Genomic DNA, 26,360 nt, shown 5'->3' with positions numbered 1-26,360 from the left:
ACAACGTATGTTTCAGCTCCTTGATGCTTGCTTCAATCAATTAATCTTGCATACCTATTTAGAATTCTTTGGATCCTTAAAACCCTTAGGTTGTGTCATAAATACAGTTTTTGTTAAAACGTCGTTTAAGAAGGCGGTTTTGACATCCTTTTTCCATATTTCATAATCGTAATATGCAGCGATTGGTAACATTATCCTAATCGACTTAAGCATTGCAACTGGTGGAAAGGTTTCATCGTAATCCACATTGTGGACTTACCTGCATCCTTTTGCAAGCTTGGGTTCCGGGTTAAAGTTACTAATACGGGGAGGGCCTAGTTTGATGTATCACATATCAACTTAGGGACATGCGTTATACTACATTGATAATATGAATTAATTTTAATGTGAATAGGTGCTTTAGATTGATTTAAGGTACCTAGAAGAATATCCAAATTGTCCAGAGATTATCTTATTAGGCGTTATAAATTAGTCAAATTATGTGAGCAGAATTGCAAAGGTGATGAAAGCATTAAATAGTATATGCACATTACAATATAATTGAGGCTATATTGCGGTTCTTAGAATGTTACCAGTTGTCTTTATACCAGTTGTCTTTATTGGATCTTCTTTTAGCATTATAAATACCTTTGTTGTTGACATATAGATCAAGGTTCTTGATTCAATTCCTCCAGACTAACCTTACTATTATCCTAAAGTCCCAATTATTTCCCCAGAGTAATGACTAGAGGTTCAACTATGGGCTAGGCTAAGAATACGATATGAAGTGCACAGTGTAGGGAGCAGAGAGAGAATTCAGAATATCAGATGAGTGAGATTGAATGTTGTTGAATATTTTCGAGTGCAGAGGGGCTTATTTATAGTGTAGACAGGTGGGGACATCGTACGTTCATTAGGATTGTTAATCCAATAGAATTGTACATTGAATTGGATTCAAAATTTGTAGAAACTACATTAAGTTCTAGCTCTTGCGTGGGTGGTGCTAGAACATTTTAGCGCCTGCAAGCCGAAGCTAGAAAATTCTAGCGTCTGCAGGTTTGTTCTGCGGTTTCCATAAACTTTGATTTTCAACGGCTCATAACTTCTCCACACAAACTCGGATTCTAGCAAATAATATCTTGTTGGAAAGCTACGGAAAACAGCTATCCAACCCCACTGTCCTCGCATTAATGGACTTAGTAAATCTTGAGTTATGGCTGAAAGAGTGGAGGGCGATCCGTTTTGGCAAAGCCCAAGTAAAAGTCTTATAACTCCTTCATTTTAAATCGGATTTGGGCTTATGATAGTCCACGAAAAGATAATTTCAAGGCCTATGAAACCATGCAATGTGCATGATCCAAATCATAATTTATAAGACTAACTTTGGCTCTGTAAGGAAATATCAGATAACAAGCTAACGAACGTATTCTTAGAACACATGAGCATGTTTAAGTAATTTGGCTTAACATTTATATGTGTTGTTCCCAAGAACTCTGAGTTTGGGAAATGTTATCATTCACGCTATTTCATCCTAGAGCTTGAATGCAAGTAATAAAACATTGTGGCGCGTGCAGGTTTGCTGCACGCAGACAAATAAATTCAACCTTTCTAACGATGTGTAACTACGTATTAAAGAAGTATCAAGATGTGAATGTGACTAAATACGTGTCCATTTTATTTTGGAAAGTTTTCTATTCTTTGAAGTTACTATATTTGACAGGTTCTGCTCCGGATGATCTTTTCAGTCAGTCGAGAGTCGTTCTTCGGCTAATCATAGTGTGTCGTTGACAAGTGGGTTATAGTTTCATCATTGAACTTTCCGACACTAGACGAGGGTCAAATTTAGGCGTCTACAGTTAGCCCCCACTTTGATTGAGTATGGTTAAGATGATAATCAAAGTATTGACGAACGAGATGTGCCTGAGAATCTAGCCTTAAATGGACTTTCTTCTAATTTGAGGGTCTCACGAACCCTCGAGTGATAACATTTGACTGAATGGTCATCATTTGAAATATCAACATTTCTCCTCACAAGTCATAGGAGATTTGTTGAACTGGCCGGATTACACCTTCTCATAAAGTCATTGAAGGTGTTCAGATGGTGGATAGAGCCTTTCGAAAACGAATATTTCGGCAAATCGCGTATAGAGCTTTTCGATTTTAAAACTTGTTGATGGCATCTGTTTAAAGAGGAATGAATAAAACTTAAAATTTAGACATTTCGTCAGAGAGAAGAGGGATGAATAAACTCCCCAAAACTTAGATATTTTTCAGAGAGAAAATGAATCAATAAACCCCGAAACTTATGTTTTTAAAAGAGGAATATATAACCTCTCACAACTTTTTTTTGAAACAAAAAAAAAAAAAAAAAAAAAAAAAAGAGGAATGAATAACCTCCGAAAACTTACTTTTTAACGAATAACCTCTAAAAACTTGTTTTTTAAAAAAGAGAAACGAATAACCTCCTAAAACTTATTTTTTTTAAAAAGAAACAAATCAACTGGGAAAAAACTTATTCTTTGATTATTGATGTTGTGTCTTTCTTAAAGAACTGGTAGTCACAATTATGCATGTCAAACGCACAACTAATTGCGTAGTTCATGGCCTTGCTACATTTGAAGAAGCATGAGTATTGAAAGGACATACAATTTCCAAACCACCTCAGAAGGATCAAATTGTTCACCGAACCCAATGCTTAACAAGGATGAAGCCTCCCTCGATGAAGAAGTTCAGTGTTTTTATTTTTGATGTCTGCTACTTATTCCCTTTTGGTTTTGTATAAATTTCAAACTTCTAAATTCTTGCTTACTTCTCAGCTATGGCTTGGTTCATTGTATTGTAGTAAAGCCATTAGTTGTTTTTTGCTCAGTCTACAACAATGTTAGCTTTTGGAGGATTTCTCATAACCCCGTTGTGATAAGTTTGTCCTCTATAACTGTTATGGTTGTAAGTAAAATTTACGATACATGAACAAGAGAGTGAGAGACAACATGTTTCTAACATCAACATCAGAAGTGATAAACCTAGTCAAAACAACCTTTGAAACTGCCGCAAATTTTGTTTTAAAAATATAACCCCACTAAGAGTGATTTGTTTCAGTTATTTATGTAAACTACATATGTTGCAGTCCTCTGTGTTACCATCAGGTATTGGTTCTAAACCAGGTTTTAACAGTACAACTCAGTATATTCATTATCATTATCATTACCCCATTGCCTCAAAGAGGCTCCCGCAAGAAGCGAATAGGTATTCAGAGCCATTTTGATTTAATCCATTACATCCACAACCAAAAGAACAAATGAATCTTTGGCTCCATCCAACAACCAAAAGTACATCTCCGTATAACAAAAATATATTTACAGATATGTAGACAACTGTACATTGATTAAAGAGTGATTAAACCCTGTATAATTTCTCTTTTCTCCTCCTCTTGTAGTCATGAAGCACTTCCTCTCGGTCAAAAGGAGCCGCAGAAATAACCCATCTACTAAATTCAATTTCGGTCATACCCATGAATTGAGCAATTAGACTGAATTCCATCTTTTTATTTTCTTTGTTCCTCTCTGACCCACTACTCAACTGTTTAGCTCCAATAGAAGGACATATATGAGGTTCCTTCAAATCATTAGTTGGAGTCGCTCTGTCTTTTGTTTCGCTGACTCTCCCTCCAGGTCCAAAGTTGATTATATGTTCATTGCGATGAGAATATAAGATACCTGCAACAAAGATAAAAATGTAGTTAATATTTTGCTAAGTACATGGGAACATGTCAATTCCATTGGCACAAATCTCCTTGAAAACACAGCTTAATAAATCAGCTTTTCATCAATACCGCCGATGACACATCCCCGTTAGGTACATTAACTTTGAGGTAGAACTTATGTCTTAATTAGCTACACCAGTAATTAAGTACATAACAGATAAAATCACCAATAAGCACATTTTCAAAATTCCAAGTTGGTATTCCAAAGATGCGAAATCATAACCAAAAACATTATCTAGTTATGTTATTAAGGTGTTTGACCTAGATCTCTGAGCCCGTTGAGATTTTTCTAGTCTAGTGAGGCCTTTGCTTTCAAAAACGGGGAAGTTTTAAGTGATCCTTTCTTAGGTGACTCTCACTGACTCAGGTAACCATGCCACCTTTTAGGCAGGGGTCTACTTCTACTGGTGGTCGGGGGTTTGCGGGGCTAGGCGGCTCGGTTTATAAGGGTAAGATTTCCATTTGCGTCGTGATCTCTTTTTTTCTTGCAGCTAGTTAGAGCTAACCGAAACAATAGCTTTGTGAACAAGAGGTTATACTCCCTCTGTATAGAATTAATTGATGCACTTTCCACAATCGGCCGTATTTTATTAATCGGTGCACTTTCCATTTATGGAAATTTTCCACCTTATTTTATACTTTCCTTTTTATCCCAAGGACCCTACTAGTAATATTTTATCATTTATTACTCGTCTTTTCTTCCCTTTAAATATTTTACTACCTCCACTATCTTTTATTACAATTGTTTATTATCCATTTACTCAACTTACATCTTATTCTAATAAAACTCACATTCATAAACTTCGTGCCAGTCAAAATTATACTCCTTTCATATTTATTTAAGGGATACACTTGGCCGGGCACGGGTGTTAAGAAAAAGAATTGAATGAATTAAAGTAATAAAAAAGTGGGGTTGGGGTAGATATTTTAATAAGTAACACAAGTAGGGACCATGTCATTTTAGAGGGGTGAGGGGTGGGATGTAGTTCAGAAATTATTTGTTTAATAGGGTGGTGGAACATAGGATATATTAGATAGATTATTTAATTAGATGGTGGGATTGATAAGTTAATAAAAATGGCAAGTGTATCTCTTAAATAAATACGGCCGAAAAATACAAGTGTATCCCTTCAGTAAATACGGAGGATGTACCAATTAATAGAAGTGGGAGTAGTATTCAAGATTGCTGCATTCGGTAGGTCAGATCTCTCCAACTTTTTACCTTTCTGTATCAATATAGTAGAGTAAGCAAGCCCCTTTTTTTCGGAGTGCAAGCAGTAACAACTACTTATCTACAAATGAGTCCATCGGTCTTCTCTGTGGCACAAGATTGGCAATGACATGGTTTATTGGTTTATGTTCAAACTTCGAAGTTAAGTTGATAAAAAATGCTTATATTTCCATGCAAAAAACATTAGTTTTAAAAAGCGCGAAGCGCATTGAAGCGCAAAAGGGCCCTGGATCTTAAGCGCAAAGCGAAAGCGCACGCTTTTCGTAGGCGAAGCGCACCCGGAAAGAAATAATAAAATTTCAAAAGTTCAGAACATATGGAGAAAATATGGAAAGAAAAGATGAAAAAAAAAATAGAGAAATCAAAACGATGAAAGAAAAATTCAGAATCCGACGGGAGAAATCCGGCGAGAAGGCTAGAGAAATCCGGCTACGGGAGAAAATTGCACTAGGGTTTTCAAAAACTTCCCAAATATTCGCTTTTTAAAAAAAAGGAAATCACGTGATACTTTAAAAAAGAAGATTAGAGTCACATGGCTTTATTTTTTATAAAAAAGAAGGGTCTGATGTGCCTAGACTACATGAAGCGCAAAAGCGCTAGGAAGCGCAGAAGCACCGAAGCGCGCGCTTCTTGTATGTCGTTGGGCTTTGACTGGCATAAGCGTTTTGGTGTGAGCTTCTGAGCTTCCGAGCTTTAAGCGCAAAAAAGCGCGCTTTTAAAAACTAAGCAAAAAACACATACGGATGGATTAAATCGGAGGCAAATTTTTCTAGATTAAGTACAGACTTAATGATTGGTTTAAATAATTTCTTTACCCCGAGTTGAGGATGATGCTGGTGAGCTTCTGGCATACCAAGCTATTCATTCTCAATGCAGACCAAGTTATGGAAGGGAAAGAACCCTTAGGGGCCGTTTGGTTCACACGGGGTAAAGAGAATGGAATCAAGAAAGGGTTTGGAAAGGAATGGAAAGGAAATCCCTACAGTATCACAAGTTGTTTGGTTTACAAAAATCAAAAGAAACTCATTCTTCCCACCACCCCTTCCCTCAATCTACAACCAACTCTCCACCACCACCCCACTCTACCGCTACCCCACTCCACAGCCTCCCCACCCACCACAAAGCAACTATAAACACCGACCATTACGAGCACCGCCGAGCCACCCACCGCGAAGCATCTACAAGTGTCGCCTCCCCACCCACCTTAAAGAAACTACAAGCGCCGCTGCTGCATCACGCCTCTTCCCCCTCTTTCTCTTTCCTCGATTTTTAGATCTAGTTTTCCGGCGAGATTAGGGTTTGTTTTAGGTAGCTGGGGGGGTTTGGATGCTTCGTTTTTGTGCTGGGTGATTTCGGTGGTATTAGGGTTGTTTTGGTTGTGGTATGGAGATTAGGGTTTGTTTTAGGTAGTTGGGGTCAATTTCTGGGTTGTGGTATGGAGATTAGGGTTGTTTTGGTTGTGGTTTGGATGCTTGGTTTTTGTGCTAGGAAAGATGATTTCGGTGGTATTAGGGTTGTTTTGGTTGTGGTATGGTGGTTTCGGTGGGTTGTTGGGTGGTGGTTGTTTAGTGGGATTTGGTGGGGGCGGCCCATAGACAGGTGGTGGTCAAAGTGGTAGTTAATTTGGTTGGGTGAAGAGGAGTTTGGGGGTTAAGGTGATTCCGGGGGGGGGGGGGGGGGTATAAAGTGTGATTGAAATTGTCAAACAAAAAACAAGAAAGGGAATCATGACAGTTGATTCTCTTTCCCTTTCCTGGAGACCCCCAACCAAACGCCCCCTTAAATCCTTGCATTTGAAGACAATTCTCTTATTCACTCAAACAGAAAACACCCTTATTGGCCTGGTGGAGCTAATGGGCAGGATAAGGGCATGAAATTCTTACGTAAAAGGAAACTCGGCTAAGTAGACAGTTTAGTGGTAACACTCTGTTTGTAGACTTGTGATTCGGATTCAGATCAAAAACTAATAAAATTCACTATATGACTCCCTCCCTTAGACTACACCTAATTAAAGTAACCAAGCAATAATCTTAATTCACTCCTTAATCAAATCATGGATTTGAATGTTACACTTGAAGGAGGTTAAACATCTCTTATTAATACTATGGCAATTCTACAAAGAATAGGTAAGCCTTAACAACAGCTATTGGACTCAAAACCCACACCTGAAGGGAAATGGTAAAGCTACGGGATTATTAACTAATAAAAAATTTAAATAGATAGTATAAGACAAGATTATAACACGTGCAATTCAGTAAGCCTAGTAATGCAACACATAAGTTCCTGCCGAGATGCTAGTTAATTAGGAGGCAAGGGTGTCAAGGACTAGAGTGAAACTTCTTCAATGTGCCTTTGATCCCACATCACTTTATCAATTCGATAATTAGGAAAACTGAAACAGCAAAGGGTTTTAGTTCCTTCAAGGAAAGTACAGGCTCCAAGGGCACTAGCTTATCATGAACTATCACCTGATTATTACATTGGCAAGCACCAATGTCTCATGGAAAGGATAACCCTTACCATTTCTCATAAAAAGCAGATGGAGTTAACCAGCCTATCTCATGAAAAAAATTGGTCCCCGATAAGCTGCCTAAGTTCACAGGGCTTCAGATTTATGGTGCCACCATTTTTGTGTAAGTGGGGGGGGGGGGGGGATTAGGATTGGGGGATGGGGGATGGGAGAGCGCAAAGAGGAGGAATTCACCATTCAACAGTTTCAGAGCGTAATTGATTTGGGCTGGGAAGAGGATTCCTAGTGTTGTGAACCTGGTAGTGAAATCAAGCCTGATGCATAGACTGGTCTTTGGAGGCCAAGAGGATGGTTGGGGCTGTAGGCCTAACAGGAAGAGTTCAGCTTGCTCTAAAGATGGCTAACATTCTATGAGGATGATGACTATCTTGATGAGGGGCAACCAATAGGATTATAGCAGCAAAATCATGAGATTCTATTTGTTAGCAAACATAACTCTTACTAGGCAAGAGTGAAATCTTAAGGCTGCAGAAGTGCGGTACCCAGGAACTTTTCTCTGATCCTGCTCAATCATGCTCATAATTCTACTTCTGATCAGATATTTTGGATTTTCTGTCAAGTTTACCACTGTGTTTGGCAAGAGAAAATGAGATGGAAGGTTTACTAAATACTTAATATCTGTTATTAAAAAAATAATTTAACTATCTAGCGACAAATGTGGGAGATGGTGGGGCCAGTAACTATGAATTTGTATTCTGTTCTCTTTCTTCCACAAAAGATGTCCACATTGACTTCTTACCAAATTTAAGGAAGATCAAGTTGACATGCCTTAGAATGCTGTTACGTCATTGGAAAGTATATGCTTTTGCTTGATTTAAAACATTTGTCCATCAAGGAAATTTCTCGGGAAACTACTTTTGTGGCTTTGTAGCATGATTCGTTTTCCCCTCTAATCGCATTATGCAAATAGTTTGGATAGAGTTATATGTTTTTTTTTTGGAGCCACGCATTATAGGACGGTTTGCCCTAAAATCGAGTAACCTACTTTTCTTCCCTACATTGTAAAAGTATGTGTTTTGATGGATAGTTTATAACATACTATGAAGTAATTAATATGATAGCTTCATCAGTAAGCCCTTCCATTATAAGCAAAAAGTATATGGGGGCCAGCAAACCACTCGCTCTCCCAATCGAGCCAACCTTTTCCTTTCCTCACTTAAGAGTCAAATGGTGAGTGCATGTAGTCAATCGATCCTTGGTTTACGTGTGTAAGATGACTCGCTCTCTGGTTTCGTTTTCTCTTTACCTAACGCTTGTTTAGTTCTCGTCACCCCTGCACTACATACGTCATTCTTAATTACAGTTTAGCCTAGGCAGAGAGGTGTGGGTGTGGGGGGGGGGGGGGGGGGGTGGAATCTAGAACTCATTTGTTATTTAAAAAAAGTGAGGTAGCCTCTCATATGTGGATACAGGGGAAGAACTGCTTCTGCACCAAATGCTTAGGAGCATTTTAAAGGAAGTGATACGTAGAAAGGGGTATTTTGCAAAGGTACTTTCTTCACTACAAATGGCTACTTTGGCAAGAAAAATATCTTATGCCACCAATTATTTCAGAAATTCCTGCATGCTTCCAGTTATTATAGGATAGAGTTCATGGATTTCTATCAGACTCACGAAGAGTGTTTCTCAAATCGTGCACACAATTCTTACAAGTCAAGTTGGTAGCAACTAGCAACTTGACCGATAAACTCAGAAAATCTACCAAACCCCTGGCAACAATTTGTTTCAGTAGGAATAAGTGGGAGTCTGAGAGTATATATGAAAATTAAATTTAAGGAAGAACTTTAAAGAAAATGTAAAAGAAGACTTACCCAACTCCTCCAGTAGTGGCTTTCTTGTTGCAGTGCTATCTGAGATACCTGTTTTTTTCACTCTAGATTCTGATAGAGATGATTCACTTGGTTGGATAAAATGCTCCCCAAGATTATTCAAGCCCTTTTGATCCGTACATTCATATTCACGCTTTTCATGCAATTCAACGATGTCACTGGTGAATAGCTTGTCAGAAAGATCTCGAAACAGATTACCTATTCCAAAAAGCTCACCGTGAAATTGTTTGTGATCCTGAAGGGAAAAGCAATAAACAATGTGATCTTTCAACTGGAGAGATGGAAGAACCAAAGAAGATTGGGTAAAAGTGTAAAACTATAAATTAATGTGAATCTTTTTCCACCTGAACACCCTCAAAATACCGCTTTTCTATCTTCCCGGAAACAGCAATGTTTGACAACTGTTGTTTGTACACTTGTCGAGTATACACAAGTTCCTCAAGAGAACCAGCAGCGATAAGGCGGAAAACAACAACATGCCTCTTCTGGCCTAAGCGAAATGATCTGTCTTGAGCCTGCAGATCATGTGATGGATTCCAGTTTGGATCAAATATTACTACTCGGTTTGCACTAACTAGATTAAGCCCAAGTCCACCAGCTCGAGTAGAGACAAGGAACACCTACAGGGATATTTAGCAGGTTAAGATCGCTCATCAATAACTAGGCTCTTGCAAGAAAATAGTTTCAGTCTACACATATACCTGCTTGCTTGGACTTGAGTTGAACTCATTAACAAGGGCCTGGCGCAGCCCAGTGGGTGTAGAGCCATCCAGTCTTAAATAGCTAAAACCTTTGCGCGTAAGAAACTTTTCCAGGATATCGAGCATCCTGCCAAATTGATTTAACGTAAGAACCAGATCAGGATATTCCGACGTTAGCTAATAATCATTCCAGCAATAAATACCATATCAACACTGTCTCACTGAATATAACTCTGCTGTGAGCCAGGTTTATTCAAGCAGCGTTAACTTAACTAGTCAATACAAACATAACAAGGTATAGGATTACAACATTACATTGTGTTTATACCAGAACGCTATACAAAGTGATATCAAACTTTTATGTCTTCTAAATTTCACTTCTAATTACGTAGAATAATTTATACTGTATGTCCATGAACCTTATGAAACAAAATCATTTTACCCAATTTTTAATAAAATGACTACAATCCCTAGAAATAAAACCAAATACCAGGGGCCACTAAAAGCACTCAGTGTGTATAAAGGTTGAATGAAAACTGGACTCCTGGAGAGACTCCAAGGAACAATATTGTGATGCAACTGATGACGGCTATTTTTTAAAGCTTTAAAGAAGCAACAAAGACAGAAGCAAGATAATAAGCAAGATATCAACCTAACTGAATGACTGAACAAAAGGACTTTATCACCGTGTGCAAGCCAAGAAGCCATTAATCTATCAAGGACTCTCATTTTTCCACAATCCTTAGCCTCACTCAGGCCCATAAAACTTTCATTTTGAGCACTTCCGCCTACCAAATCAATATCAAGTCCAAACACTTCTCTAGCCAAATCAGCATCTTTCTTTTGTTTCTCCTGATCATCTTTTGGGTTTGGTTTGATAAGTTCTAGATGATTGCTAATCTGCCATACAATGCAGCAAACCTTTTAGAATCAGAAGAACTTGTAGCAACAAATTTTCCATATTACTGTAAGCATAGAGTAGATGCAGTAAAAACATGCAATCGCTTTTGAGGCCTGAGCATCTGGAAGCTGGGTATAATAAAGCAGAAAGGTAGTATATGTGTGCCGTATACGGTTAGTATTGCTTCTATTTAGTTCTTAAATATTACTATTAATTAACACGAACAGAACCACCACATGTAGGACTGGTTGACCTTGCTACATTAATTTCACTGACAAGGAGAATGTATTTCATAAAACTTGTGAATATCCTCAAAAGCCAATGTAGATTATTAATAGATAACAAAATCGAACCCTGGCATCCCCAGATATTTTCAATCCATTTCTTTTTTTCTCCCCATATACTAAGATGGAGGCCAAATGATGTGCCGGTTAGAAAGGATTTAAGAGTGGCAAACAGATGGAATTGTAAGGGGTAGGGGAAAACCAAAGCAAACATGGAGAGGGTGATTGAGAATGATAAGTTTATCGGAGACTGATGAAAATATGGCATTAGATAAGGGCGGAACGGAGGGAGATAATACATACAGACAACTCAACATGACTTCTTTTCCCTCTCTCTCTCTTTTTTCTTTGGAAACTACCCTAGTTTCCTATTTTTATTTTAATATATTTTCAAAACATATTTATGCCTCTTCTCTAAACCGGCCTATCTTGTTTTCTTGTTCCCTTTTTTTTGTGCCTCGTGTTTAATCTTTTTTAAATAACCTTTTAATTTTCTTAATTCACGTTCCGCATACAGTTCTTTATGACGGTTCATGTTAGCCAAACCCAATCATTTTGGAACTAAGACTTGGTTAATGTTGTTGTATACTAACCAATAAGCATCAAGTTATTAAAGAATCTTAATTTGCCTCTTTTCTTTCACTTCATTGATCAAACAGTGGCATTCACGAATCAAACACTTCAGTACGATTCATAGTTTCAGATCCTTAGTTGCTTCATTAAGACTTCAATATCTGAAGGTTTGAATACCACATTATGATACTTACCACCTTAAATTTAGCAAACATTTTGAATTCACCACTAGTTAACACTTCCCGTTTATTTATGTGTCAATGTAGGGCCCATTAATCCATTTCTTCTTTTTCCATCCTTTTATACCTCATCTTCCATGATTTCTAACCCGTTCTTTCTCCTCCTTCAATTGCTTCCCTAATTCCAAAAAATTTCAATAAAAAATCTTAATTAGATTTTTCATAATTGGTGTTCATCTAAGCATCATAAAGCTATTAAAGAGGTAAAAATTGTTATTTTTGTCTTCTCCAAAGATTGTAAAATATTTTAAACTTCAACTTTAAACACACATACATATTTATTTCTTTTTAAGGTAGTTTTTCAGAAATCTAAGTCATTGTTGCTACTCCAACCTATGTTAACCGTATACATTAATTAATTATGCAATAAGCTTCTCTCGTCTCCCTCTTCTTCTAGGGTTTTAGTTTCCGGAAATAGTCTAATTTCTTCTGAAATTAGAACATTTTCGACCCTTCTTCTTGTTTTTCTGTTGCTTTCTCTTTCAATTGTTTTGTTTTTGTTGTTTCTTTTCCGTTGGTTTGTTCCCAATGTATTTTTGGGGTTTGCCTCGATTTTTTAAGTTCTTGATTCTCATCCATGGATGAGAATTTGATTTTAGGGTTTTAATAATGGGGAGGGTGATCTGGATTCATATGGGTTTCGATTTATCATCAACTCGTCAATTCGTACGCAGGTTGCGAATGGCTCTATTTGGAAGGATGCAAAACACCGAAAATCACTGCTCTTGTCAAGTTAGAAGCGGTGGAATACGATTTGTGCTTAGGATGCATAATAGTGATGTGATTGTAACTATGTATTTTCTCTAAAATCTATCGTACACCCGACTATTAATGGTATTGTACTACCCCGTCAAAAAAAAATTATGCAATAAGCTTAAGATGGATATCAACAATTTGGAAAACTAGGTGAAAAAAGACCCAAATAGCACATAGCCCTAGTTGAAAACCAAAAAAACATATCATCAAAACATGCTTGCTTGATTTTGTTCCTTATATAACCTCCAATTAGGATGGTTATGCAATTCAATAATACCCTTAACCTAATATTGGGTTTTGATTGAATGTTTTTTGTAAAATCGAATTGTAGAAAAAGAGAGAGAAAAAAAGAAAAATAATGAGAAATCAATTAGTGGACCCCGCAATGGAAGATAAATGAACAGAACTGTTAACAAATGGTGATTTCAAAATGTTAACAAAATTTAAGATGGTAAAAAAAAAAAATTGCTAAGTTAAAAAATATCAAAACATGATATGCAAAAGGTGATAAATACCAAAAAATGTCTTTCAAATAAATGTAATCCTACAAAACATGATATACAAGAAGGGAAAAAAAAAACATACTTCCTTCATTACCTTTAGTTACAACATTTTGCATTTTACATTATTCACACACCCTAATTTGACTTTTTAAGGTGACAGTCATGTGGGATATGGTTGGATTTGTCTCAATGTATACTTTTATAATATCAACTTTGTAATTTTTACTTAAAGGTCGTGCTTAGTGGACAAGCATCCCGCTATATAGGGGAAGGTCCAAATGTAATATTTACTTGTGGGAAATTAATGATATTAATCGTTGAAGATATGCAGTGGTAAGAGTTAAAAAATGAAAATAGATATGAACAGGGTCTCAGAAAAGTATATTTTATGTATATTTCATTTTACCATATATATAGTTATATAATTCAATGTAGATGATCTTCTGTAGTTTGCAATTTAAACATAAGATGGAGAAGAGTGAAATTTGAGCCAAGATAAGAAACTGAAAAGGAATCCACACTTGCACTACATAGTTAGAAGGCCTGAGTCCGACTTATATTCCTTATACTGTTTTGTCATTTTTAAGATCGTTTGTGGGGTTGGGGAAGGAAGCACATGCCAACATCACAGGACACACAAAGAACCTTCAGAGACTTTACCTGCTGAAGCTTAAGAATACAGGGAAGAATAAGGCAATTGGGGCACCAGTTACAGCCATCAGGACTATCTTTATGAAGATATCTCCATATGACTCCATCAGAAACTATCCTATTATGACATTCCCCTTGAGTGAGTGGGCTTCCACATGAGCAAGGAAGGTCCTTGTTCATAAGGCATTGGATCTCCGGTTGCTGCAACATCCTCTTGTAAGCTCTTTTCTGCAATGCACTCATCTCACAAAAGACAATATTATCTTCTTTTCCCATCATAAGATTCCCAATGGTCTCGTCTTTTGTCCTCCTTAATAAGTAGCTTTTAAGAAGTGCAACAAGGTGCTGCCTACGTTCTTCAGCAACTTGAACAAACTTGTCATCAGCGCTGGACCTCTGCCCAAGTTTTAGAGGTTCATCATAAAAATCACGAAAATGTTCACGAGTTCCCAAAGACCCAGGTACGACCCAATCAAATAAATTGAACAGCTCCATGATTTTATTCTGCATCACTGTCCCAGTCAGACCATACCTTCTCTTTGTTTTTACACCTAGGCATACAGTATATAGTTTTGACTTCTCATTTTTCAGCCGGTGTGCCTCGTCAACAATTACAATATCCCACATAACCTCTGAGATAGTATTTCCATAGATCCTAAAAGTATCAAAACTTGTTATCATTACGTCGATTTCCCGAGTCTCTGCTTTATCAAGAATCAAGTCACGATTTGGACCATGGCATATAGCGACACGGAAATTAGCCCAATCAGAGAATTCATTCTCCCAGTTTTGTAGAACTGATGCTGGACCTATAATCAACACAGGACCCTTCTTGTTTCTCTGTGCACCTGGGAGGTTGCCAGAATCTCCATCTTTTCCAAACACAGCAGCCAAAAAGGCAATTGTTTGAATGGTCTTTCCCAATCCCCTATTTCAAAACATGAAAACCAGGTTGAGAACAAACGGGTCACCTAAGTGCAGCAGAATTCACACCACCAGAAAACGTATTTCGAAAATATAACATTGAGACTAACACACCATCAATGATATTTCACTAAAATTGCAAAATCCCCAAGGTATAGCGACATCCATGTGTAAATATAACCTGATAACTAATCAGCAATAGCTGCAATACAATATCTAGCATAATCTGTTTGCTGATTAAAAAACAATAAACTCTGAAAATTTAACAAAAATAATCCTAATCGTGGGCAAGCTTTTCTATTTAATCAAAACTACACTTCAATCTAGAATTATCCTACTATATGGGTAGCGTTCTTAAAACACTTCTTCCCATTCCTGTTATAATAGGTAGTTTTGTTAAACGTGGGCCCATTCATGTTTTGTTCCTCCTCCTCCTTCGTTCCTCCCTTCCCTAATTTCCTACAGCCACCACCCCTGCCTCCATGCTTCAAGTAGCAAGCTAGCAACACCAATTTTCATCCATAATTAATAAAAACCCAGAAAACTCTCTTCCTCTTTTTTCACTCATCTTTAAGTTTATACTCTAACCCCAAAACTCCGCACAGCTAAAAGGGTCAGTTAATTCTTCACTAGTTCACCCTCTTCAATTCAATTCTGATTATATACAAACTCAAAGGTGATAATGATAGTTTGCAAAGATGATAATTCCTCTTTTAATTTTATCCTAATCTTTGAATTTCCCTTTGACTCTAATCTCTGAATTTCAATTTTATTTGTTGATTTTGAATTGATTTGGGTATTCCTTTTATATTTTTGGATTTCAGTGAATACAGGATAAAGTTTTACTTACATTTTGAAGACTGCACCTGCTTCGATTCATTTATTTTTATTTTTTTGGACAGAATGTGCTTCTGCTCGTCTTAAGGTTGAAGATATATCTCTATTCTAAGTAATGGTTCAATTATAAATTGATAGGTAAAACTTGGCTTGTATATTCTAAAGACTAAAGTCATTTGCACTATTAAACATAGTGTTGGAGGCTAGAAAAGCGACATCAGCAATATTTGGTGGTGGGGTTATTTAACAGAGTAGGAATTCGGTGGTTTCCTTGAGATGTTTTGAAGCGTTTTGGGATGGAGTTTTTCATGAACTTTGAGAAGATCTTTACGAGTTAGCAGTGGTGAAGAAAGACTTGTTGATGGTGACGAGTATGACGGAGGAAATTCATGGGAGTTGTTTCCAGCGGGGATTTCCACAACAATGTGGTAGTTCTGTGGAATAAAGGTGAGAGAAAGTGGGGAGAGGTGAGAGGGAAGGCTTCATACATTTTTAGAAGAGAAGAAAACTTTGACCAGTTGTGAAGGTCAAAGGTCAGCTTAGATTGTTTTAAGAAGGCCTCCCATGTAGTTGGGACTTAGGATTATTCTAGGTTAAAGTATAGTTGGGATTAAAATGATAAGACAGGCCATTGTAGGGATGATTCTTGTTGATTTTCCCTAGAACTTTATACCATTATATGCACTCACATGTCATCTCCAAGAATGCCTCCATGGTTATTCTTGTACAATTGGTACAGGAACTTAACTCCCTCTCTTTGGTGCTCCAGAAGCTTACAATTGATGGATGCAGGGACCTGTAAAACAATATCCTTCATGAAATTCAACCCTGATAAAAAAAATTGATTCTGAAGTAATAATACAAATCTTGGTATTGAACAGAAGAAATCAAACTTCTATCCAACCATCCTTACATATATAGACGAACTTTTTCCTAAAACGGCAACAAAAGAAGGACAAACATTTGTAATTTTATCACTGAGAGACTTCAAACCAGCTGTTCTTATGCCTCTAAAACACAAGATAAATCCACAGAGAATGCTGAAATCAATATTTTTCAGATTGTTCTGCACTTACCAGAAAACCTTTTTCAGATTATTCTGCACTCACCAAAACCAAACAAGAACTCAAGCAAATCCATATTAGTGACAATCACCAAAACAAAGAGAATACTTGGTTTTGGGGAAGTAACAGAGCGTGGGTATAGCATTCATCCAAATGTCATAAGCAAAATGTTGTCTGAGCAGCTGAGAAAGATAAACGCTGCCATAGGCTGTAGCTTAAATAATAACGCTACTTATCTCGATTTATTTCCAAGGATGACGGAATCTGCAGATAAGAGGGGTTGGGCAGCGTACAGTTCATGTAAGGCTGCCATCAGTTATGAGATGTTCATAAATCATAACTCACGTGAATCAAGACGCATTCAACATGAAGTGACACATCAACATATGATAATTTACTTAGTTTCTTTACAAATATATGTGTTTAAAAGTGATTAAGACCCTGCTTATTCCCACTTTTGTAGGAAAAACATGTTCAGATAAGACAAGTTCGGAGACAATAAGTTCAAATAATATAAGTACAGAAAAAGTAGGGGCTAAGAAGTTCAATTTAAGAAAAAACTTAACTAAACGGTATAGCCAAATCGTTGCCAATGGTAAAAATAAGAGTTCAAATTTAAAACAACTCTGCTTCAGAAATAAGATGAGAAAATACTAATTCAACCACTCTCCATAGTTGCTATGGATTCTGGATAGCTGGATTATACTAAGCCTAAAGTATCCTTGAAAGAAAAACAATCTGCCAGACAATATGGTAGAAATACAAAAATATACTGTTGAGAAGATAGTGTGCAGCACTTCATTGCAACGCAAATTCATTCTGTTAGGGAAATATTTGGGTAAACTATATTCTCGAGACCCAAAAAAACCTCTTCCCTAGGCCAATAAGCTATGTCCAGAACTAGAGATGTAAGTAAACCAAGTTGAGCTTGAGCCAACCTAGCTCAAGCTCGGCCCTGTCTCAAAACTTGCCAGCTTGCTCAGCTCAACTCACCCAATATAAAGCTCGGGCTCGGCAACATTTGTTAACTCTTTATTTGTAGTCATGAATTTGAGAAGCATAAAAAACTGTACTTAAATGATCACTTGGCACTTTGTTATGAGTTTTGAGACTAAGAGAACTACAATATACTTGATATAGCACTATTACAATAATTATCCAAAATCAAAAGTCAGACAGTTGAAAAAATAAACCGAGCTAAAATTAACTAAGCCCCCATGAGTGTGGTCTTAGCTCACACAAGCTTGTTGGAGGCTTGAAGTCCAACAGATATGGAGTTGAGCTATTAGTTCGAAAAACAACATACCAAGAGATCGGCTAGTAGGCTACGAATTAATAATCTCGACGTTGATTCATTAAACCGAGATTTGTATACGAACAATGTAACAGCCCAGGTATCCCAGGAAGCCCATGAAAGGAGAAAGCCACCTGTCATTCACCATTACAGCAGAAGGCAACAAAAGTGGAAGAAAAAGTGAGGCGGGCAATTCTTGGTTGTTGCAGACCAATTAATGCTTTTTGTCTTTAAGTGTCTTAATGTAAATAAGTAGGGGAGAGGAAGTAAAGAAAGGGTATCCAGAATTTTTCGAACTTGGTGCATAGCACTGTTGAGAGTAATAGCCTAAAGCTATTAGTGAGAGTGGTTCCCTAAAGGCACCAAATTTTGTAGTTGCTCTTACTCCCTCCGTCCCTTAATACTCGCACCGGTTTGACCGGTGCGGAGTTTAAGACATTTGAATTGACTTATTAATTTAATTGGTGTTAGTTGATAGTGGAGTATTTTTAATATAGTTAGTGGGAAATGTGTAAGAGGTGGAGAGTGGTGAGTGGGTGTGTGAAATTTTAAATGATTTTTTGTAGGGAATAGGGGTGTGGGGTTAGTAAGTAAGTGTGAGAAATAATATAATATTAGTATAAATTTCCATTTATAAAAGCGGTGCAAGTATTAAGGGACGGCCCGAAAAGGAAAGCGGTGCGAGTATTAAGGGACGGAGGGAGTATTAATCAAAGAAATCAGCGCTTCCCTTAAACTTCTGCATTTCTTAACACTTAAACATTTGTGAGTAAGCTGATCTGTTACAAACAATCCTAAAATACTACTTCCATTTCAAAACAATAAGTCATTCAATTTAGACAACTTACCAACCATAATTTGTCACTGTATAAATGCTTTATGATATGAAAAGTGGTTAGTAGAAAAGCCACTACTCTAGGGACTTCCTAACGCTCGTAGGTACATTTGAAGGTAGCTAGCATTCCTCATGGTGGGAACTATAAAACCGACACGTATGCAACTGATTCACTTAACAATAGAAAATGAAAAGCTTTTACCGAAATGGTTTAAGACAAAAAAGCAGAATGCAAGGGTCCTCAACGATGAAACATGACGGTGAGGTAGATGAGTTCATAATAAGGACGTTGTATCCCACTAAAAAGCAAGATTAATTGTGACAATGCCCAGCATACGTACCCAACCAAGAGCCAACTAAACCAATTCTACTTCATTCCCAAAGCATCCATGATTACAAAACAAATATTCCCTTTCACATTTACCGTATTTTCACACAAAAAGTCATCTTCACATTTCCTTTTCACACTTTTTCCTTTACCAATCTCCCATCAGAACTGCCTCTACATTTAACAACTATTCTTAATCTTTCTGCCCAGCCTAAATGGAAGTCATTATGGAACGAAGGCGTTATTTTATGTAATGCAAAATTAGAAACCTTGAACAAGCATGTGACCTTGATAGGGTCGTAAAAGTGTATTATTTTAGTACTTAAACTCTTGATTTTATATTAACATTTATCAGTGTAGGAGTGTTTTATGTAGTTTTCCTTTTTAGACACGAGTTACTGCTATTTTGCTTATTTGTGTACGCGAAGCAGAATTTGGGCATTAAAGTGAAATTCACACACTCGGAATGAAAGACGCAAAGCTCAAAAGTTCAAATACCCTCTCAAATGTTTGGTTCACTGCCAACCGATTGAAAGCCCAATATTAAATAAATCAAAGAGTTACACACATGGGTTTTGTGATGTGAATAACAGAGCTTCATCTCCCTCATTTTCTTGCGGGTGCGGCAAAGGAAAACATTGAGCGAATTACGTGGGATTCTCGAATTATCAAGTAAGAAAAAGATAAAGATGATATCAAAGCGGTTATCTGAGTCAATAGAATTTTGGGGCGAAAGAATAGGAATGATTGATATCATTTTTGGTATAAGTAGCTGCCATGGTTTTCTCATAGGATCGGGTTGGAAATTTGAGAGATCATTCGGGTACTAATAGTATGTTCCATAATTTATTAGCATCAACTTGGAGTTCCTGGTAGCAGCGAATTGAGGGAAGAAGACGAGTAGTCGTCGGTGGGTGGTAGCAGGCTCACGGCCCTTTCGTACTGCTGGGTATAGTAAAATGAGTTATTAGTTTTACATTTTACATTTATATTGCAATCATTGTTTTTGTTTAGTTTCTTAATAAAGTTGATAGGATTTGTGACTTGATTTTATTTAATTAGTTCCTTGCCTTAACAGTTTTTGTTATTATAGTATAGTTGGGATAGGAATTTTGGTTATTCGATAATAAGAGTTTTCTTGTTTAGGTTGATTATTGTTTATTTCATTCGTAGTCTGATTAATTTCTCAAGGATTCATTGATTGATAATTTTACCATTTCAATTCTTAAAATGTTAGGCTAATTCTTATTAGGGTAGGGAAACATACTAAGCATTGGATTATTGAATTGGGAAATTGGAAAAATGGTGATTCGTACTATTTAGATGATTATGTTTAATCCTTGATCAAGTTGATAAGCTATTGTATTGTCGTGACCTAGTCGAGTTATATATTAGACTGGCCATCTTTAGTGTAATTTGCTAGTTTGGTCGCTAGAATGTTGACTTGTCATACCTCATACGTAATTATCCTTGTTAATTTCCCTAATAGCAATTAGGGGGTTTGATTGGTGACTAAAACTTGTCAAGTTGCATATGATTATTGATCCTTTATGTTGCAAAATCCGAGCTTGTGAGATTGCGGCTCAGGTTAACTACTTCCTAATCGATAATGCTACTAATTAATCGAGTCTAGAGAGCTTGTTCTAGATTATTAGTTAGAAAGATGATATTCCAAGAGCTTGTTTGGTCTATCTGTAATTAAGGGAAGTCGAATGCATGCATGTGTTTGTTGGTTAACATTAAGGCATAACCGTGATTTCAGTAATGCATTCGATGATCAGTTAATATTCCAATGCCAAAATATATTTTCAGATCCCTTTTATATTTCTATTTATTGTTCATTTCTTAGTCTGTCATTTACATTTTATTTACTAACTTATGTTAGTTAGTTCATTAATTATCAAAACAGGGGTTTCTAACATACGAAATAGTTTGATAAATCCAAATCTCCGTGGGATGGACCCTAGCTTTCCTTACTGCACTATTAGGAGGTTAGAGTTAGTTTATTTTTGGTAGGCACACGACAACAAGGAGTGGAGTTATCCACTTTGAACCTAAAAATAAGGTTTCATCCCAAAACCAATTGGCAATGGGAGGACTAAGGAGTAGCTTCCAGAGCTTATAAGTTGGTTATTATCACCCTTCTACTTCGATGTGAGACAAATCTACATATGATTGTTTTCATATGGGGTATCAACACTCCCCCTCACATGTGCGTTGCCCTTAAGCTCAAACCATTTTCCAATGACCCAACCGAGCTATGATGCCATGATGACTTTTCATCATGGGCCTGGCCAGGCACATCAAAGAGTTAAGTTATCCACTTTGAGCATAAGGCCTTGTTCTCTTCACCTGGTCTCGTTTGGCGTGATTTATCTAATTTCTGGTCTGGTATGCTCTAGTTTGAGTTGATTGTTTGTTGTAAGTGCTTTTTTTCTTTTCTCGTCTCTGGTTCTAGTCTGGTCTTGTTTTTCTTGTTTTTCTGATCTAATCTAATAAGCAATAAGAATAAGGTGAAGAGAACAAATCCTGTAAGGAGGTTTCATACCAAAACAAGTTGGCAATGGGAGAAGTAGCTCCTCAAGCTTATAAGTTGGTTTATCACCCTTCTATAGACAACTCTACATGTGCATATTTTCATATGGGTATCAACCATGATGTTAACTTGGATCGCCTGGGTTAACTCGAATTTTCAAGTTGACGAGACAAGATTTCGCGAGTTATCACATTGTTTTCAAATAAGGCGATATTTGTCCCAATTCGACCGGTATGGTCGAAAATCGCCTGAAATAAACTGATACAACTCGTGAATTAATCGATTATTTCATAGAAAAGGAGGATAAGAAAGAACTCATAGTGAAGAAGAAGGAAGGGCTCGGGTTTTTTTCTTTAACATGATAATGAGTTCGGGTACGTGGGGATAGTTTTTTCTTTTTATTAAATAAAACAGGAGGGTGTTGGGGAGGTGGGGGCTCGGGTAGGTGGGAAGTGGGGTTTTTTTTCCTATTATCTATTTATTTATATTTAATAAAGTTGGAAAGGGGAAGCACCTAAACAAACCCACGTGGTTTGTCTCTCTCTTTCTTTCTTTCTTTTTGTTTTTTTTAAATTCCCTCGGTAATATACTCTTTTAATACTAGTATTTTTTTTATTACTCCTTATTTCCATTACTAATCAATCATGTGCGACCATTGCGACACGATCCGCGACCACCGAGATTGTTCCGCTACCGCATCACCGCATCCGATCCCGCGACCGTGACCGATACCACATTTTCAATCTATGGTCTCAACAGACTTCATAACAAATTACTAAATCATGGACCCAATAATACTCCATTGAAAACACCTCTAAATGTTAAAGTAGAAATGCAAATATCATAGATCAAGCTCGGCATCAACAGTACATAAGTCCATGTTGAAATTCAGATTTGGTAAAATATCAAAAGCTTTACAAATCTAGAAAACAAATAATGTGCTTTTCCAACCTCCAAGTGGTCCCACCATCAATGAGAAAACCCATCATATAAATTATTAAAACATAGACAGATGCTAGGGCATTACGGGTGTAGATCTCACTAGCCTATGAAGCTATGCCCACCCAGGTCAAAATGAGAATGATGCAAATCATGCAATAGTGAAGCAAAAATGAAGATTATATACAAGATTATCAACTGATGTTGATCAGGGAGAAGATCTGATCCAAGGCTATATTATTTTAAGAGATACAGGGTACTCTTTTATGTCCATTTCCAATGGAGCCAAAGATTCATTTGTTCTTTTGGCTGTGGGATGTAATACACTAAATCAAAATGGCTCTTAAAACCTTTTCGCTTTCTTTCCATGAAGTAGAGATGGTCTTCCCGTTATCTCTTTTGGGTCAATTGGAAACAAACTCTCTGCAATTGCAGGGGTAAGGTTGCGTACACCAGACCCCCCTTACCCCGCTTCTTGCTAGCCTCTTTTAGGCAATGGGGTAATGATAATGAATGACAGGGTACTCTTTTGCGTTAGATCGTACCATAGGTACCAACTATATGATTAAGACTGAAGCAAGCATTAAAAATTCAGCGAGAGATAGCATATTAGTTTATAAACTCAACAAGGATTCGAGTGTTTAAGCTTTAAACAGTTTTCCAAGTTTACATCACCTTTGAGAAGAGTGCAATATGCGGTTCATAATATCAAGAAACTAACTAATTCTCTTCAAAAACAAATTATGCATAATGGAAAGGAAGACAAATATGAAGACAGTGGCGAAGTTGCATTTGGACATCACGCTAACAAAAATATTACTTTGAGCATCTAGCCATCCCCTGAGGATGGTCGTATTTTTCGCAAAATCATACTCGTCCATTGAAAAATCAATTTATCTTATCCACTTCATTGCATGGTGGTGGCATTCTAAGCATAATCACAGATTGCCCACTGAAAATCAATGTCATCCATCTTAATTCTCCAAGAAATGCGATTAGCAGACACACCGAGCGAAAATGGTTGTCATATTCGACACCTTCTAACAGCCACATTGACATGAACCCCCTTATAAGTTATAAGCAAGTCATTTTTAGCACATACTAAACACATAAATTCAATATGCTCAAATGGCACTTTGTTCCCACACCAAAAATCATTCATGCAATAAAAACGCAATAAAAAAAAATCATCAGCCATTTAAGTAAAACCCTAGCAAACAAGAGTTCCAAATTATTAAAAAAAAACAATAAAGACTAACTGAAAATCACCTGAATCACCGGAATTTCGCCAGGAGACGACAAAACGAGCGGCTCATACGGCCCAATTTCGCCCAATTGCAGAACATCCAATCTGGGTCTCCCAAAACCTCGTTGATCAATCTCTTCCACATTCCCACTATCTTCGGAACTTCGCTTTTCTTCTTTCAACGGTTGTATGTTCAGTTCTTTTTGGTCTACTATTTGCGGCTGCGTCGGTGGTGGTGGAGACGGCTGCGGTTGTTGTTGAGGTGGATTCGTGCGCAACTTGAGGGGAGGAGAGAAAGGTTGTCCGAGACGAAGGAGTTGCTGAGCAATTGAGGTTTTTGGGGGGATTCTGCGGGGTTGTGAAGGATTGACATTAGATTTAGAAATTGAGGGTTCTGTTGTTGAAGAAGGGTTTGGAATTGAAGAGACGTTAGAGCAGCGTTTCAGGGTCTCTTTGAAAGTGTTCAACGACATGGTATGGAATTTCGAAAGGAATGTCAGTGAAAATTACAAGATACGGAATATCTAACACTTTAAATCCTATCCTAATCCTAACACTTTAAAACATGCAAAGTTTAAGTTACTATTGCAGCAATAGTGCTCTGTCAATTTTGCCCCCACTTCCCAGATATTGCCACGTGCACTCCAAAATCAATCTAATGGAGAGCATTTAGAGCATCCACGTAGGATTTCCACGTCATCACATATAACTAACTAATATTAAAAATAAATAAATAATATTAGTGTTATAAATGTATTGTATTGTGGATGCCCATTATACCCCTAACATCCTTATCCTATATATGTATATGTACATATTATATTGATGGGAATAAGATAATAACCGCCTGTTTCTCTCTTCCTCTTATAAATTTCCATAAAGTTGCAAATCCATCTTACCATTCTTTGGATGCATATTCATATACGACATCATAATAGTTTTGAAACATGTAATATGAAATTATAATTGGATAATTCTAAATCATACCATGATAAAATATTAAACAAATTAAATGTATGATGAATGATGCATTTACCTATTAACTACACATGTATATGAATGCAAGACTCAGATGCAAAACACTACACATTGTGGATATTTCAAATCCATAACTTGTTGGACTTCAGGTCCATGAGCTCATTTGATCATTATAATGAAGTCTACATCAAAATAGACATAGATTTACAATCCCCTATTTAATCCATTATTTCTCGCATATGCATTATATTTCGGTTCCATCATCTACCAGTATCATCAAAATTCCTCAACATATATTGTGCATGCTATTCATTAATGATATCTGAATACTTATTCAATAGGTACCATTCATCTTTTCTCATGGGCCATCTATTGTAGTTCAGATATCTATACCACTTCAAGGGTATTTCATACACTATATAATATTATTTTCTTTCTTTTCAATAATATCATCAACTGCATTATCTTGCCCTTCATATAAATAAATTTATAATTCATCATTATGTTGGAATTGTATATATAATCTACACTTCAGGTGCAGAGATTTAAATAAATATTGGCAAGATCATTATGGTAACATCGAGCACTATGACCATTATACACATTTATGCATCTAAACATGTAACAATTTAACATAATCAAGTCATAGATATTTATGTCCAAACATACTTAGAGGACATACAGTTGGCATTTACACTTACTCATATGGGGATCAATATATTATCTTTCAGTTTTGTCAACTTATTCTAGCTCGTCTCCCCCTAAGTTGGGAAAATATTTTCAATATATTATGGGGCATACAATCTTTAACCAACTAATAATACAATTTTCAACGTGTATTTTAATAAATGTTTCATACTTTCGTTCTCTTCTGGAGATTAACATTGATCATGGGGAGTAGATACACTGTGCAGTTGTATTTTTTTCCATATTTTCTCATTTCGTGCTGACGTATGATTGCCCCAATCAAGAGATTTATGATACTTAAATCAATTACAAAACACTTGTAAACTTCTTGGTGATCTTCAAGTCACCTACTATCATTATGGTGAACTTCGGGTCACTTACTATCATTATGAACTTCAAGTCACCTATCATATCATTTTACAAGTTTTCAAAGTAATTAATATCTCTTGTATTTATTTTCTCAATCTTCATTATAAATATTTGATTGAAATACAACTCAACCTCATCATTATGTCTTGCCTTTGAATATATATACAACATATGAGGAAATGTCAGCACATAAATTTTTATTTGACAAGAATTTTCAAATTCTCATGACGGGTTTTCCTAAACCCGGATGGCCTGAATTATCACATCGTACGTATATAATATCATATTCAAATATTTCATTCGATAACTACTGGTTATCTTCCCAAAGTGATCACTGGAATTATAAAATACTATAATTTGGACATATTGTGATGTGATATAAT

At 36.6% G+C, this 26,360-nt stretch overlaps 1 protein-coding gene across 1 annotated transcript; it reads right to left on the bottom strand.

Annotated features, from left to right (window-relative positions):
• Nucleotides 1–3,226: 3,226 nt before the first annotated feature.
• LOC110790727 (switch 2) lies at nucleotides 3,227–24,455 on the bottom strand. Its single transcript, XM_021995496.2, has 8 exons — nucleotides 23,967–24,455; nucleotides 16,391–16,497; nucleotides 13,950–14,868; nucleotides 10,686–10,933; nucleotides 10,034–10,160; nucleotides 9,677–9,952; nucleotides 9,315–9,567; nucleotides 3,227–3,695 (listed from the first exon to the last, which is right to left on the bottom strand). Exons 1-8 carry the CDS (start codon nucleotides 24,414–24,416, stop codon nucleotides 3,376–3,378), a joined length of 2,700 nt encoding a protein of 899 aa, XP_021851188.2. The 5' UTR covers nucleotides 24,417–24,455; the 3' UTR covers nucleotides 3,227–3,375.
• Nucleotides 24,456–26,360: the final 1,905 nt, after the last annotated feature.

The sequence above is a fragment of the Spinacia oleracea genome, chromosome 3 (assembly GCF_020520425.1).
Source record: "Spinacia oleracea cultivar Varoflay chromosome 3, BTI_SOV_V1, whole genome shotgun sequence".
Lineage (NCBI taxonomy): Eukaryota > Viridiplantae > Streptophyta > Magnoliopsida > Caryophyllales > Amaranthaceae > Spinacia > Spinacia oleracea.
The sequence above is the reverse complement of the archived record's forward strand: the minus strand, read 5'-3'. Positions and strand labels throughout refer to the sequence as shown.